Source organism: Astatotilapia calliptera, chromosome 3 (genome assembly GCF_900246225.1).
Source record: "Astatotilapia calliptera chromosome 3, fAstCal1.2, whole genome shotgun sequence".
In the NCBI taxonomy this organism is placed as follows: Eukaryota; Metazoa; Chordata; class Actinopteri; order Cichliformes; family Cichlidae; genus Astatotilapia; species Astatotilapia calliptera.
The window spans coordinates 19,441,169-19,458,433 of NC_039304.1; the positions used below are offsets into that span (position 1 = coordinate 19,441,169).

The window sequence follows — 17,265 nt, forward strand, 5'->3', positions numbered from 1 at the left end:
TTGTCTGAGATTTGGCTGCATGCCAAATATCCTTGGGCAAGATACTAACCCCATGTTTGCCTACTGGTGGTGGTCAGAGGGCCTGGTGGCGCCAGTGTCCAGCAGCCTCGCCTCTGACAGTGCGCCCCAGGGTGGCTGTAGCTACAATGTAGCTTGCCATCGCCAGTGTGTGAATGTGTGTGTGAATGGGTGGATGACTGAATGTAGTGTGAAGCGCTTTGGGGTCCTTAGGGACTAGAAAAGCGCTATACAAATGCAGGCCATTTACCATTTACCATTTATTTTCACTGACTCCTTCATTATTTTTGACACATCTCTCAGAGCTGCCCTGTGAGGGTTTCCCTACACTTTCTATTCTCATGTTCTTCATCTTTGTCCTGATGATTTCAAAATCTGGAGTCTGCATTTTTTCTTCATAAGTTATTTGAACTGTTCCTGACTTCTGTGAACCACGTCCTCCTTCTGTGACTCCCTGAATCTTTGGTCTGGCTTTTAGTTGAAAACTCTCTGCTTTAGTTTTTTCATTAGTAGCATCATCCTGGTTTTCTTTGGGTGCTTCTATTATTTCTGCTCCTGCTGGTCTCAGATGGGGTTTCTCTCTGATCTGAATTTGTTTAGTATTTCCTTCATGTTCTTTCTTTTCCTCCACATCAACATCTTTCTGTGTTGTAGCAGCACCACTTACCTCCTCTACTGTGTTTTGTTCAAACTTACTGTGGTCCCCTTTCTCATCTCCTTTTCTTTCTCTCCTGTCCTCCTTCACATCTCTGATTTCTCTCTCTACACAAACATCATTATCACTTGAATGTGTAACACTGATCTCCTGCATGTTCAGTGTATCACTGTGTCTGTTTCCATGTTTATGACTCTGATCATCTTGTAGTATGTTTTCTTTTCCTTCATCAGCTTTTTCTTTATCCTGAAATGTGTCACAGCACATCTCTGCTGTTGGTTTATCAGCACTAATCTTTCCTTTTGTGTCATGTTGAAAATCAGTTTTTGTTTTCTCCTCAGCATGAGAAGGATTACAGGTTTGTTTATTCTCCTGATGTTCACATATGTTCTCTCCAACAGTGTCAGCTGGATGCTCTGCATGGCTTTTTTTCTCTGACTGTTTATCTTTAGCTTTTTCATCATTTTCTGCTTTATCATCCATTAATTTACTCATCTCATACTGTCTGCTTTGATCATCACAGACTGCTGATCGATCACTGCTATCAAGTTTAAAATCAATATTAATATCTAGTCTGTTCTTTTCAGCATCATCCACTTCTGTATGTTTTTGATCCAGGTCATCACTTCCAGTGGTTCCTTTGTCCTCATTTGGTTCTTTGTCCAGAGGATCTACGTTACAGGGGGTGTCAGGTGATCCCCCTGCTTCTCTTAAGCGAGCAGTCTTTGGAATATCCGCTGTGTCTGTCTTCTCCCCTATTCTCTTTCTACTGCTTTTATTTTTCCCATCTTGACTCTGATCATATTCATTACTGATGGTGGGTAGTCCACTGGTGGACACATCTGTGGACTCTGGAATAGCAGTATCTGCAGCATGAAGCACAAAGTAGAAACTAAATCATTCAGGCACCAAACAGCTGAGGAAACGACAACAAAAATATTTTCTCTTACCTTTCTTTTTGCTATAAAACAGAAGATATGTAGTCTGGGACCTAATTGACAAATATGACATGTAACAAATATGTTACTTTCACAGTTTCGCAGTGATGTGTTTGGCTAATATTTTATAACATATTTATTTTTTGCAGCAGTGTTTTCCGACGTATTAATATGTGTCTTTGTATGTTTACATTTTACTAACAGAGTAAATATTAAAATATACACATAAATGTTTTAATTGTTTTCATTGATTTTATTCTTTTGCTTTTGCACAGTTTTGGGGACAGAGTTGAATCAATCACAGAAAAATCTGCAGTTGTGATTATAGCAACAGTGTGACATGATACTTCAACATGTAGCACACTGTAATTGAGAAAAGTGTATTTAACGCATGTTTAGTGCATACTCGTGTGAAAAGTTAAGAAATAACTGGAAAATGATGTACAGTGGAAGTAACAAGCACGAAAACTTACTTCTCCGTGTTATCCACCTGGAATGGCTGAAAATCAAGCTGATGATGTAAAAAATAATAAAGTATGACATGAATGATGAGCTGGGCCACTGTCACGCATGAGTAATGTAGGAACGTCTTTTGGTATCAAAAATGTATAAGTGCTCCATCTTACCTCTGTGACTCTGGTATCATCAAACTGATACCATCTGTCTCTGTGGTCCTCCTGGATCTTGATTGTGGCGGAGTAATGTCCACCTCTCAGATCCCCAAAATGATCCAGAAACGCATATAGTTCATATTTCTGACTCTGATTACCAAAGGAAAAATGGCAAACATCAGAATGACTGAAGAAAATAAAATGGATTATGATTAAATACTAAAATATTCTGCACATTTACCTCTGGTATCTGCAGGGTGTAAGGGAACCTCCACAGAACAGGTGATTTTGAAGTGTGACATGTAATTATAGTTGAACTCAAACCTCTTCAGCAGCAGACACAAAACATCTGGATGATGCTTTATTACATCTCTCTGAATGAAAAACATTTAATTTAGGACAGTTTTACTGATACAGCACCAAATCACAACAACAGTCACCTCAAGGAGCTTGTCTGCTTCCATTACAAGTCAATATGTTTTCATAATTTTATTCAAAGAATAACAAAAGAATCATAAACATTTTTAACTCACCATAGTAGCATCAACTTTGACATCACACTGCTCACAGTACATCTGATTTTCTCCACAGAAATCTGAAGGTTTAAAAAACTCTTCAATGCCCTTCACCTGAAAAATATTATTCAAAATCAGCTCTGACAAAGATGTGCTGACCAGCATAAAGGCTGTGATTGTAAAGTGCTGGTAAATGTTTTCTCAGGGAGGAAGGTTTTCAATACACTAACTTTATTTAACATAAAAATTTCAAAAGTTTTGCATTATTACCAGCTGCCATCAAATAAACTTACTCTACTGGTTTTTGAACACAGTCTTTCAGTTGTGTTAATGTTAAAATTATTTCGGCGTGCTGGTCTCTGACTGAAACATGGACATCTAATTATTTTTCTCTGCATCAGTGCCATAAATCAGAATTTTACTTAAGACCTAAAAGTAAATATATGCAGAAAAATTATTATGTATTGCACGTCTCTTTGTTACTTGTCATATCCTTACCACGCTGTAGTCTTTACTGCAACAATCCACCAGTGAAAGAGGAAGAAGCCAAAATGGTGCATCTCTGTCAGTCTGTATATGACCTTTAGAGCAGGTGGTCTTGTTTACTAACTGACCGTGGAAGATCTGAAAAAAGCACAAATACTTGTTGGCAAGTGATATTTTTTACCCAGCTTTCATATTGATAGGCTCACTTTTGGAACCAGTCAAAGAGAACAATCTCTACCTTTGATGTATCCGGACTGGTCATTCTTAAAACCCTCTCCAAGCACTCTGCAGCATCACGCTGTTCATACACTGGGTGGGGAAATAAATGTGCATGCTTTCAACAAAACAATTAAGTTATTTAATTAAAAATGTTTTAGAATTATCCAGTCTAACAATTTAAACAAGTTAAACTATTAAATTACATTAAAAAACTGCACAGGCTGAAGAAGACTTTACTTCAAGACTTGTTGTAAATTGATCTACTTTAGATCAATTTATTAGACTCTTCAAACAATTCAAAGGTTGTGCTGTTTTGTGTGTTAACATACTGTACCATTGTCAATGCCCAGCTTCTGTGTTATCTTATATGAGTATGCTGTGTGGTTCTGTAAGTCATCAAATAAGACTTTAAGATGATGATCAAGAAACTCAGAGTGAGGATTTTCTCCACAGTACCTACACGGAAGGTAAATACGAGTAATTAAAAATGCACAATAGACTTCATATTTGATAAATACAGGATCACACTTAAAGCTGGGCTGTAACAAACCTTGTCACAGCCTCTCTGAAGTCCTCGGTCATGAACAGCACCTGCAGCACACTGTTCAAGTAATCTGTCGCTCCCTGGTTTATCAGTCCATGGTACCTGTTAGCTAATGGGAGGAGACTGATCATTTAAATTTCAGAACGCTGAACAAATAATTATGGTGGATCATAGATTAAAACCCCTTTCTGCTAATATATTAAATCAGTGAATTAATAAAACAAAAAGAATTGACAAAAATATTCAAACTGAACCATTAAGGTCAAGGTTGTCAGTAAAACTTTATTTGTAAAATGGAAGACGTTCAGAGACACCGTCTTTCTTATAGCAGTGCGGCTAGACAAAATGGTAAACGGTAAATGGCCTGTATTTGTATAGCGCTTTACTATTCCCTGAGGACCCCAGAACACTTTACACATTTAGTCATCCACCCATTCAAACACACATTCACACACAGTGTGAAAAACACAGTCTAAACTAGGAGTGTCTGAGAAAAGTGTTTCTACCTGTAAGGGCGGTTATTGAAAGTCATCTAAAAACAATAGACCTAGATGTTAAATATATGTGTATAAAATAAATATTAAAAAAAAAACAACTGGCATCAGATCTTACCCAGAGAGGTGCTGCTGAATAGCCGCCGAGTACTCTCCAACAGAGACATTTTCAGTCACTTCAATTCTGTGTTACGGAGAGCTGCAAAAGAATTCAAAGTCTATACACCAGTCAGTATTTGTTTATAAACAACAACAACAACAACATTATTTATTATTAATTATTACTAGCAGGTAAACAAAGGCCCATGTTTTTGTACATAAGGTGCCAAATCCACAGCCAGTGACAGGCTTTCAGTAACATCTCGAATAGAAAACACTTTGAGTATTACGATATTACCACTACAACACGCTGCTTTTCTAAGCTACATTTAATGACTTTCGACGAGGCTACGGAAAAAAAAAAACTATAATAAACAAAAACAATGCCAAAAAAGAAGTTTCTTCCCCAGACAGACAGTGCTTTTCAAAGAAATTGCTGATGAAGAATAAAACAAACCTAATTATTTTCAAATGGAATACACAAGTACACAAAAACAAAAGATTCAAACATACCTTCAGTGGTAACAGGGCTATTTTAGATATCTTAAAGATGTTTTCTAAGATCTTTGGCAATAAAAGTGTTTAATTTATGGAATATTTGAGTATAGGATATCTCTATCTCTGGTGCAGTTTAAAACACTGGAGTAGAGCTTTCTCTTTCACTTCTGCTACACCTTAGTGTTGCATTCAGCGTGTGTCGGAATTTTGATAATCTGGCGTATTCTTTCGTATTCTTTTGAATTTAAAGAGACCTGTAAGAACACTCTATTAACGGTGAAATGAAAACTATTTCATTAACACTATTTTAAGTCACCGATTGTGTGAACTTGACAGAGATTTAATTAAAGAGCAGAGAAGGTAAATATTAAGCGCAAGTCTATTTCCACACACAACTACCTTCATCATGAATAAACGCAGAGTTTAAAAAGACCTCGTGAAGCTCTGCTAAACTCAAACTTTGTGTCTCCGTTTTTCTCAAACACTTTCATTTTCTTAAATCCACCAAAAAGGTACTTTTTTGATGTTGCTGCTACTAAAACCCTCTAGTTTATAAGCAGAGAAGCTTAAAAAAAAGGTTTACAAAAAGGTTGGTTTTCTGTACATGTTCTGAAGTTGTTTTAACACCAAATGTTTGGTCTTGATCTACTTGCAGCGTTTAAACTTCTGCAATACTGTATCTATGCATCAGTTTTCTTATCATCTTATACAATTTGGCCAGAGTGGAAAATTGCCAGTGTATCAAAAGGCCAGGGCGAATCCATACATGTGAAACCAAAGTTAAGGTGTGAAACCATCAAACATTCATTAACAGGGACATAGCTTAAATCCAGAATTTGGTGCAATGTTCACAAAGAAGCTAAAAAAGCTTCCTGTTGCAGGTAAGTGGTGTAAAATCCACCGTTAAAACACGTGGCTAACACTTATGTGAGATTTATGATGTTGCAGTTGTGTTCCTTATATCCTTGTTATGTTTTTAGACTGTAGTGCCACTGAACAGCTTAAGGTGTGTCACATGATCAAAGATGCTGCATAAAAGGTTTGTTTGTTGTTACCACATTTTTAGAAATTTTAAGCCTGAATAGTTTGTTTGGAAATAATGCTTACATAGGCTAAAAGAAAGGGTAAGAAAATACACCAGGGTAAGCTGAGCTTTAGCCAAAAACGCAGTGTAAAACACTCCAGGAAGTTACTGATACAGTCAAGAAGTCTTTCCCAGAAGCACAAAGACACGGTATGTTATTTAATGACTCACTTGGCAGAGCCAGGACAGCTGATATTAAGAACTAAGCAAACAAGGTTTAGCTTAGCTTCACCTTTCTGTTTGAGTTTTGGCAGAAAGGTAGAAACTTATACTCCAGACTTGCATATGAAATTGGCGCAATAGAGTGTTTTTTTTTTTAGGTAATTTTAAATGATCTGAATTTGCTTCCATGTTGCAAATGTAATACTCACACATACGTTTCATCATATTACAGATCAGCAAAGATTTACCAAACTTTGACCCACATTCGAGAGAGGTGAATGTTGCTTTAGAGATTGCCAAAACAAGAAAGCTTATCACAGATTATGTTTTGAGGTATCTCTCTGCTGATAAACAAGTTGAAGTTCAACTCATGTTTAATTGGGAAGTTTTATAGTCATGCGAAGTACTGCATGACAAAAACAGAGTCAGTCTTGGTTATAGCAGCGTCATCATTTCTCCCCGCATTTCCTGTCATGTTGTCACTGCTTTACAGGCCTGAACCTCGACAGTATACAATGTATCCTTATCCGTAAGGTAAGGATACATTGTATACTGTTTGTTTGTATATGTGTCTTTCTTGTTGTTTTTACCCAAATTTCCCCTTGTGGGACAATAAAAGGATTATTCTATTCTATTCTATTCTATTCTATTCTATTCTATTCTATTCTATTCTATCCTTATGTGAGTAAAAGAAAACATAATTAAAATATAATGTGTTAAATTTTCTTAGATGAGAGGGTCCAGCTGTAGAGCAGAGGAATAGGAAAGGATTTGTGAATGTGTGTGCTTCAGTTTGGTTTAGCTATAGGCCTGAATGTGTCATAAAATTAGGAGTAGACTTATAGGAGACCCTCCCCCCCCCTTGAGTTGGGAAAGTAAGAGAAAGAGAAGTTATAGCTGAGTGGAAATTCCCCAGGGGATACCTGGGGTGGGGCTCTCAGTGTTTGTAACCTGATGATTGTGGTCTGGAGGGGAGATGGACTTTTATGACCGGCAGGGAATCACATATGCGGGGGTACCTACACATGCACACATGCGCACACACATGCACACACACATGCACACACATACATACACAGGTACGCGCACACACAGGCACTCACGTTCTTGCGCATACATACACAAACACAGAGTTTACAACACACCATGTGGGTTTTATGATGGGGTCGCTTCTATAAAACTGGTTGAAACAGACAAAGAAGTGAAGATCTGCAGACGGACACCGGCCTTGCATGTCTTCCCTTCTGGAAGGTGCATGCGTAACTGAAGATGAATAAAGGTTTTGTGAAATGACTACTGAGTCCGGTGCAGTCTCTGGAGGCCTGAGGAATAAAAAAGAACCGGGGTGAAACTGCTTTATGTAACACTTACCTGTTCCAGTAAAGCACAAAGATTAGTAAAGTTCTGTATTAGAAATGTGCCTTAAACAAAATAAAGGAACATATATAAAAGCAAAATACATAATTAAACAGCATTTTACTATTGTACTTTATATAAGTATAGCTCATCTTGAAATGTTTTACAGTCGGAATAACATGCTGGTTATTTCCTAAAACAAACCAGATGTCCACCTGCCTGAAGGGAAGAAGAAACAAAGTCACCGCGTGGTAATTACTAGAAAGAGTAAAGTTTGATGAACGGTGTAGAAACTAGTTTAAACAACAGCTTTCAGAGAAAGCAACTCCTCCCGCACTGGAAGGGGTATAATTAAACATTAATGTTTTATTATGTCTCAGTTTTGATGTTGGGTACTAACAGTGAAGGTTGAGGTCATATGATTAGTCAACCTGGGTACTTTGTAGGTAGTTTGAAGACAATCCATGAAAACATGAAGTTAATGCAAAGTTTTCACATTTGCTGTGATTTTGACCCGATTTTCACCAGAATTAATTGAGCTCCAGCTGTTATTGGTCTTTTCTATCATCACACATAATTTGAAAATGATACCTTGAAAACTTTGGAGGCTAAAGTGACCACAGGTGGGACAGTAACGAATGGAGGGACAGGCGTCAGCTCCTCGAACCTGAGGGAGATCAGTAGTCTTGCAGTTGTTGAGAACGTCGTGGTTTGAGTGGTCTGAGCATGGAGCACCATTCCATGACTTCAATCATTGGCAGCAGAAGTCGTACAGGTTGTTGTTGTCTGCTGTGCTGATTTCTCAACTCAGCAGATTTTTCACCTAAATGTGGTGTTATTTGCAAAGTTTTGCAAATAATTCTCGTATAATATTCTATAAATTGTGCACATTTTGTTCCCACTTTTTTAGAAACTTGATTGTATAATCAGTCTGATTTGCTTAAAAATAAAATTACAATCTTCTCTTCAAAGTAGGCCATCTCTTCAACTGACAGTACTGCCAGCCTGAGGACCACTACACCACACACTTTTCCATCATTTCACTTAAAGCGAGGCAGTTAAATTTCTACTGGTCTTGCAGGGAGCAAGTGGTTTAAAAACAGCAAACAACTCTTAAAAATATGAGGGTAGTGAAAATAAACCAAAACAATAAAGTATCAGGCCTGGCAACAAAGAGCTTCATCTTACAAAGTCCCATCAAGCCAGGTGAGTACTTTTTTTAAGTTCAGCGCTATCATGCTCTGTAATTTAATGCTAGAAATGTAAGTATTAGTTACATTTTGGAAAGTGAGAGAAAAAGGAAAGAACAAATGAAGAAAGAAAGAAACTTGATCAAGCAGACTGTGGCACCACCAGGTGCATGACCATGACCACATGACATCTCTGCTACTAGAGTGTCTCCTCACCGGCTGCACAAAACAAAAACAAAGGACACCGAGTTTGATATCGGCATCACAAACAGTCTGCATGTGACCAATATAAGGAAATACCAAAACACTGAATATATGTGAGCATTTTTCTGATATACCTAACACCAGCATAACAAGTGCACATAACTGCTTTAGTTGGCTTAACTGGTACACCAAGGGCGTAGATTTGGCATGGACGAAGGGACATGTATAACGTTACAGGCTGTGCTAGGTTTTGGCCCACATCAGTCTAAAATTGTAACCATGAATAATGTGTTTTGGAAACTTTTTTTATTTATTTTTTATTCATGTTTTGGATGGACAGAAAAATTAACGAATATACAACTGGTACAACTGGAATAATCATACTGTCAGTTCTCTGTCCGTTTCTTAACAACAACCAACCAATAAGGACTAACAATAACTAAGACAAACAAACAACACAAAAAAAAAAAAAAAAACCCCAGGAGAAACAAAATGATATACCGCCTCCTGGGAAACATCAGCAAAAACAAAAGCAATGGGGGCAAAACACCCGGGTGCCAAAAAAACAAAACATACCCTTGACCACTGATGACATTAAGACAATTTCTTCCCTCTACTGACTTTCAAAGTAATAAAATGTGTGTTTTGGAAACTAACTGCACAACAGGAAGCACTATTAGTTATCTCAGTCTCTCAGAGCAGCATTTCTAATTTTGATTGAAACTGTCAGAGAAAACGGCAGCCTCGAGCAAGCCAGGATATTAGTTTATAGCGGCTGTTAACATTATATGTCTAACATTAAAATTTCATTCTAATGGTACTTACATATTCATAGGGTTAATTTTGAGACAATATATCATGAGGTAGCCATGATTTTGCAAATATTCCAACTTGTAGTGCAGTTTGCAGAAATTGTTTTAAAAATGCACTCACCCTAAAAACATGCCTAAAATGTTGCATAATTTTGCTGAGAAATCTTTTACTTTGTGGTAATCTTAGATGAGTAGTTTTATGGACAAAACCCACCAGGTCATTCAGTGTTCCCTTACTGCTAATGTATATAAGAGATGTTGGTGTAATATAACTGAAATAATGTTGTTAAGTCCTTAAAGTCATATTCTTTTATTGTCATGACTGTATTTGAAGCTATTTTTATTTTTGTATAATACCTGATTTATATGAAATATGGCTGAAGTAAACTGAAGTATAAAATACTTAGTCAGTCATTTGTTTAATAGTAATTTAACATTATATAATTCAAATGTAAAACTATGAGTTGTCATTTTAAATGGTTTAAAAGCATGTAGAATAGCATATGTAGGCAAGTATATTTCACCTTTTATCAAGAAGCAAAGACAAAAAGGGGAAAAATAGAAACAGGGCAGGGTTCGGTGGTTGAATCATCCGTCCCCACCAATGCCAAAACCAAATCTACGCCCTTGTGGTACACTAAGTGAAATTAGGACAGAGGGTATAACTTTATCTACTCATTTAATGCACCAAGATTAAGCAACCCATTGAACTTTTAGTTTCTCCAGGGTACTTACAACAAGTCATATGGGCGACCGTGGCTCAGGGGGTTGGGAAGCGCATCTGTAACCGGAAGGTCGCCAGTTCGATCCCCGTCGTTGTGTCCTTGGGCAAGACACTTTACCCTACCACCTACTGGTGTTGGCCAGAGGGGCCGATGGCGTATGGCGCATTACGACAGGTTTGCATTACCTTTTAATATATTCAGAGTCTGTGTACAATTAATATGTAGAACAACTCTGGATAAAAGCTTTAAGTTGCCTACCACAGGATATGAATATTTACTATAAATTAGATGCATATTACAGGGATCAGCTGATAAACACTCACTGGTCAGATGAATACTAGATACTAGTATGTTGTTGTCAACAGAAACTGAGTGAAGCCCAAAATGAAACTAAGCTAACCCAAGAATAAGTAGCTAAAACTTCAGGCTGCTCAAGAAAATGTTATTTTTAGTTGTAGTTAAAAAAGTTTAATGGTCAAAAATGTCTGCATGTTAGAGAAAAAAACCTTTTAATAAAAGTAAACTGAAAAGTGAAATTATTTTTATTAACTCAGCAGGTTCACAATCAGTGAATAAGTGGTGTTTCAAGTCAATTTGAAACTGAAACTCTGAACACAACCTGCTCCTGACCAGGTTATGTGATATCTATGAAATCAACTACATTTTATAGAACAAAGCTCAAACATGAATGATGACTAAGAACAAAAAAGAACAATAAAAACCAGCAAAAGTCATACAATAATAATAATAAAAAATAATAAAAGAAAAAAAAATGGGTGGAATCTTCCAGAATGGTCCAGATGGAATCAGCTACAGACTATCGAGGAACTGTACAGATCAACTCTGTGAGGTTATCAGATACATCTTTAACATCAGTCTCGGTCTGGAGAGGGTCCCCATTCTGTGGAAGACCTCCTGCATGTTGCCGGTACCAAAGACAACATAACTCAAGGAGCCAACCCACTTCAGTTCATTAATGATGATAATAATAATTTTAATTTTCCATTAACCAAATATTAAATAGTCCATCATTTGTTCAGTGTGAAATTAGCTTCTTGCAAACAATAACTTTAATTTCACAACCACTAGTTTCAGTGTAAAATTTCTACCTGTGTTCCCTTCAGTAACAATCAAGTAAAAATATGCCACTGGAAATATTATTTTTGCCTCAAAGCTACTGTCTCAGTTTATAGTTTATAGTAGATATACCAAAAATCCAAAGAATATGCACAGCCACATGAAATAACTGATATTAAAAACAATACTGGGAAATATTACACAGCAAAAATTACCACAAGTGGAGACTTGTCAAATAAATAATCATTAAATGCTATGCTTACACTTTCTCTCAACTTAATCTGACAACAGCTGCTTTTTTTTTCTTCATCAATGCAGAATGACAGGCCCAGTGAAACATTTTGTACTTTGCAACACTTTTTATTTGGTTGTTGCTTCTTACAACTCTCAGTCTTAGCTTTTCAGCTGTTAGCCACTCACAAAACCCCACCTCAGGTCCCGGCACATCCTTTATATATAGGACACCTAATCAGCTCAGGTGTGTCTCTCTCTGCAGGAGAGGAGCAACAAAAACAACACTGTGCCAAAGTGAAAAACCGTGAACACCACCCAACTGTCTCATTGTCTGCACTTGATTTAGCAGCTTCTATTTCTAGATCCACTTGTGGAACTTTGGTGTATTTTGGATGGCTTGTGCCATGTTGTTTTTCTTCTTCTGTGGGCTTGGCTGCACTTTTTGTCTGAGATTTATTTTCAGTGTGTCCTTTGTTATATTTGACATGTCTAGCAGAGCTGTCCTGTGAGGGTTTCCCTACAGTTTCTATTCCCGTGTTCTTCATCTTTGTCCCAAAACATTCACCGTGAGAATTCTGCCTATTTTCTTCACGAGTTATTTGTTTGTTAGTATTTGTTATAACTGTTCCTGACTTCTGTGAACCACGTCCTCCTTCTGTGACTCCCTGAATTTTTGGTCTGGCTTTTAGTTGAAAACTCTCTGCTTTAGTTTTTTCATTAGTAGCATCATCCTGTTTTTCTTTGGGTGCTTCTATTATTTCTGCTCCTGCTGGTCTCAGATGGGGTTTCTCTCTGATCTGAATTTGTTTAGTATTTCCTTCATGTTCTTTCTTTTCCTCCACATCGACATCTTTCTGTGTTGTAGCAGCACCACTTACCTCCTCTACTGTGTTTTGTTCAAACTTACTGTGGTCCCCTTTCTCATCTCCTTTTCTTTCTCTCCTGTCCTCCTTCACATCTCTGATTTCTCTCTCTACACAAACATCATTATCACTTGAATGTGTAACACTGATCTCCTGCATGTTCAGTGTATCACTGTGTCTGTTTCCATGTTTATGACTCTGATCATCTTGTAGTATGCTTTCTTTTCCTTCATCAGCTTTTTCTTTATCCTGAAATGTGTCACAGCACATCTCTGCTGTTGGTTTATCAGCACTAATCTTTCCTTTTGTGTCATGTTGAAAATCTGTTTTTGTTTTCTCCTCAGCATGAGAAGGACTACAGGTTTGTTTATTCTCCTGATGTTCACATATGTTCTCTCCAACAGTGTCAGCTGGATGCTCTGCATGGCTTTTTTTCTCTGACTGTTTATCTTTAGCCTTTTCATCGTTATCTGCTTTATCATCCATTAATTTACTCATCTCATACTGTCTGCTTAGATCATCACAGACTGCTGAGCGATCACTGCTATCAAGTTTAAAATCAGGATTATTATCTAGTCTGTTCTTTTCAGCATCATCCACTTCTGTATGTTTTTGATCCAGGTCATCACTTCCAGTGGTTCCTTTGTCCTCATTTGGTTCTTTGTCCAGAGGATCTACGTTACAGGGGGTGTCAGGTGATCCCCCTGCTTCTCTTAAACGAGCAGTCTTTGAATTATCCGCAGTGTCTGTCTTCTCCACTTTTCTCTTTCTATTGCTCTTATTTTTCCCATCTTGACTCAGATCATATTCATTACTGATGGTGGGTAGTCCACTGGTGGACACATCTGTGGACTCTGGAATAGCAGTATCTGCAGTGTGAAGCACAAAGTACAAACTAAATCATTCAGGCACCAAACAGCTGAGGAAACGACAACAAAAATATTTTCTCTTACCTTTCTTTTTGCTATAAAACAGAAGATATGTAGTCTGGGACCTAATTGACAAATATGACATGTAACAAATATGTTACTTTCACAGTTTCGCAGTGATGTGTTTGGCTAATATTTTATAACATATTTATTTTTTGCAGCAGTGTTTTCCGACGTATTAATATGTGTCTTTGTATGTTTACATTTTACTAACAGAGTAAATATTAAAATATACACATAAATGTTTTAATTGTTTTCATTAATTTTATTCTTTTGCTTTTGCACAGGAGAGTTTTGGGGACAGAGTTGAAACAATCACAGAAAAATCTGCAGTTGTGATTATAGCAACAGTGTGACATGATACTTCAACATGTAGCACACTGTAATTGAGAAAAGTGTATTTAACACATGTTTAGTGCATACTCGTGTGAAAAGTTAAGAAATAATTGGAAAATAATGTACAGTGGAAATAACAAGCACAAAAACTTACCTCTCCGTGTTATCCACCTGGAATGGCTGAAAATCAAGCTGATGATGTAAAAAATAATAAATTATGACATGAATGATGAGCTGGGCCACTGTCACGCATGAGTAATGTAGGAACGTCTTTTGGTATCAAAAATGTATAAGTGCTCCATCTTACCTCTGTGACTCTGGTATCATCAAACTGATACCATCTGTCTCTGTGGTCCTCCTGGATCTTGATTGTGGCGGAGTAATGTCCACCTCTCAGATCCCCAAAATGATCCAGAAACGCATATAGTTCATATTTCTGACCATGATTACCAAAGGAAAAATGGCAAACATCAGAATGACTGAAGAAAATAAAATGGATTATGATTAAATACTAAAATATTCTGCACATTTACCTCTGGTATCTGCAGGGTGTAAGGAACCTCCACAGAACAGGTGATTTTGAAGTATGACATGTAATTATAGTTGAACTCAAACCTCTTCAGCAGCAGACACAAAACATCTGGATGATGCTTTATTACATCTCTCTGAATGAAAAACATTTAATTTAGGACAGTTTTACTGATACAGCACTAAATCATAACAACAGTCACCTCAAACAGCTTGTCTGCTTCCATTACAAGTCAATATGGTTTCATAATTTTATTTAAAGAATAATAAAAGAATCATTTTTAACTCACCATAGTACCATCAACTTTGTCATCACACTGCTCACAGTACATCTGATTTTCTCCACAGAAATCTGAAGTTTTAAAAAACTCTTCAATGCCCTTCACCTGAAAAATATTATTTAAAAGCAGTTCAAATAATCATGTGCTGACCAGTGAAGTGAAGCTAAGAATATTTCCTAAAGGAAGAAGATTTTCAACATGGCCTACTAACTTTATTAATTCAGACCTCAAAGGTTAAGATGTATTGTTTAAGAGAAAAGTGAAAAGAAAAGCCATAAAGTAAAATTACCACTGGAGGGGTTTGTTTTTTTTTCTACTTTCAGCTCTGTACACCACCACAGTGGAGTGTAAATCAGTCAATATGTGACTAAAGTGCAGACTTTTAGATTTAATTCTTTTCTTTTTTTTTAATTTGTATGACCTGTATCAGAATTACAGCTTTTAAAGGTTTTTTTCAGAGATCATTGCTGTACATTTTCTTGCTAAATAATCAGATACTTTAGAAAAACCAAAAAACTCAAAAGAGTGGAAATACATGATTATATACCCATATTCTTCATTGTGATTCCTTTCCACTCATTAACATCAAACAACAGTGGGAGACTAAGTTGGAAGTACAGCTTCAGACTTCTGGTAGGACAAACCACTGCACAGAATTCACTTAAGCAAAGCTAAATGCATAATCCACTTTATGCTGTGGATTTAACAAAACAGTCATCATTTACTGGGGAAAATATAAAAATATTATATATCTTTTACTGGCAAAAGCATGTAAGTTCAAAATGTTTCCTCACAGCTGTCATGTCCTAGCAGACAGAAACATGCTGAGAAGTTTGCAACTTGTCAGATCCTTACCACACTGTAGTCTTTACTGCAACAATCCACCAGTGAAAGAGGAAGATGCCAAAACGGTGCATCTCTGTCAGTCTGTATATGACCTTTAGAGCAGGTGGTCTTGTTTACTAAGTGACCGTGAAAGATCTGAAAATACAGATGCACAAAAATCTGTTCATTTTCTTTCAGTTATAATTAGAAAGTTATTCAAAGCATTTTATACTCTAAGGCAAAGACTCCACAATTAAAAAAGGATATATTGATCCAGTGTATAGATATAGATATCCTTTAGCATCGATGAAGACCTTACCTTTGATGCATCAGTGCTGGTCATTCTTAAAATCCTCTCAAAGTACTCTGCAGCATCACGCTGTTCATTCACTGTGACAAATGCATTTTTGTAAAAGTCATTTTGTAATTTTGCCCTACAATTTTCCATTTTTATAATGATGAAATAATTAGATCAATGATAGTAATATTTTTAAAGTTATACAGTGCTCAGGAGTTTACAGTGTTAAAAAGGTTTTGTTGTTCTGTACCGTTGTCGATGCCCAGCTTCTTTGTTATTTTAAATGTGTATGTTGTATAGTTCTGTAAGTCATCAAATAAGGCTTTCAAATCATGATCAAGGAATTCAGAGTGGGGATTTTGTTCGGAGTACCTACACAGGAAGTAAACATGAGTGATTAACAAATGCACCGTAAACTTCATATATGATAAATACAGAATCACACTTAAAGCTGGACAACAAACTTTTTCACAGCCTCTCTGAAGTCTTTGGTCATGAACAGCACCTGCAGCACACTGTTCAAGTAACATGTGGATCCTTGCTTTATCAGCCCATGATACCTGTTAGCTGATGGGAAGAGAGAATTCATACAAAGAAGAAGATATATATTTAAAACATGAGCCTGGATCATAAAATACCCAAAGAGAAATAAACCAAAAACAGTCAAACCGATTTATATTTTATTTATTTATTGATAATTTTTTCTATAACTGATTATATTTTAATTTCTACATACAGGAGTTTAACTGGGTATTTTTTATTTCGTTTTTCTTTTGTCGACATTACGCTAAAATATCTAATTTGCCACTTCTAGTCAAATCTAGTTGTTTGATGTGATCGGCTGATTGGGAAAGCACGTGCCGATTTATATTGTGTTCCAAACTTTACAGTGCGAGAGAAAAAAGAGAGCCAATAAAGAACTACCTGTAAACCTCCGAAATAAATTACGTTGACACATAGATCAGGGCCATGTAAGGCTGGGGCATTGCCAGGAGTATAGTGGCCTCAGTAACTGGTCAAGTAGAACAAGCAAAACTCTCTTTAGAGTCCAGTGTCTGTCCAAACTAAGTAATCAACCTAGTGCAATAAATTGGTTAGAAAAAAGAATCTAAACATAACTTCAGAAATCCTGAGAGAGATCTATAATTCAGCAATGTTCTATCTATTAAACATTTATGATGATAAGGATGTTGATGAAGGCTAAATGGAAAAAAGCCAGCTCCAAATACACAAGTAGGCTACTAAAAAAGATAAAAAGGAAATCGAAATTCCTGGACGCTGGAT

The 17,265-nt window shown here is 36.6% G+C and overlaps 2 protein-coding genes across 2 annotated transcripts; both read right to left on the reverse strand.

Moving 5' to 3' along the window:
• Window positions 1–271: 271 nt before the first annotated feature.
• Window positions 272–4,117, reverse strand: LOC113012581 (ubiquitin carboxyl-terminal hydrolase 17-like protein D). Its single transcript, XM_026152871.1, is given in 11 exon segments — window positions 272–1,539; window positions 1,624–1,664; window positions 2,085–2,122; window positions 2,238–2,372; window positions 2,464–2,487; window positions 2,489–2,596; window positions 2,756–2,851; window positions 3,236–3,361; window positions 3,462–3,532; window positions 3,777–3,898; window positions 3,993–4,117. Coding segments are annotated over 11 exon segments (2,154 nt in total).
• Window positions 4,118–12,031: 7,914 nt separating this feature from the next.
• On the reverse strand, window positions 12,032–16,612 carry LOC113018826 (ubiquitin carboxyl-terminal hydrolase 17-like protein C). Its single transcript, XM_026162222.1, has 10 exons — window positions 16,446–16,612; window positions 16,232–16,353; window positions 16,003–16,073; window positions 15,714–15,839; window positions 14,868–14,963; window positions 14,577–14,714; window positions 14,357–14,485; window positions 14,204–14,241; window positions 13,738–13,778; window positions 12,032–13,653 (listed from the first exon to the last, which is right to left on the reverse strand). The coding sequence occupies exons 1-10, from the start codon at window positions 16,610–16,612 to the stop codon at window positions 12,119–12,121; spliced, it is 2,463 nt and encodes an 820-aa protein (XP_026018007.1). The 3' UTR covers window positions 12,032–12,118.
• Between the last annotated feature and the right edge of the window lie 653 nt (window positions 16,613–17,265).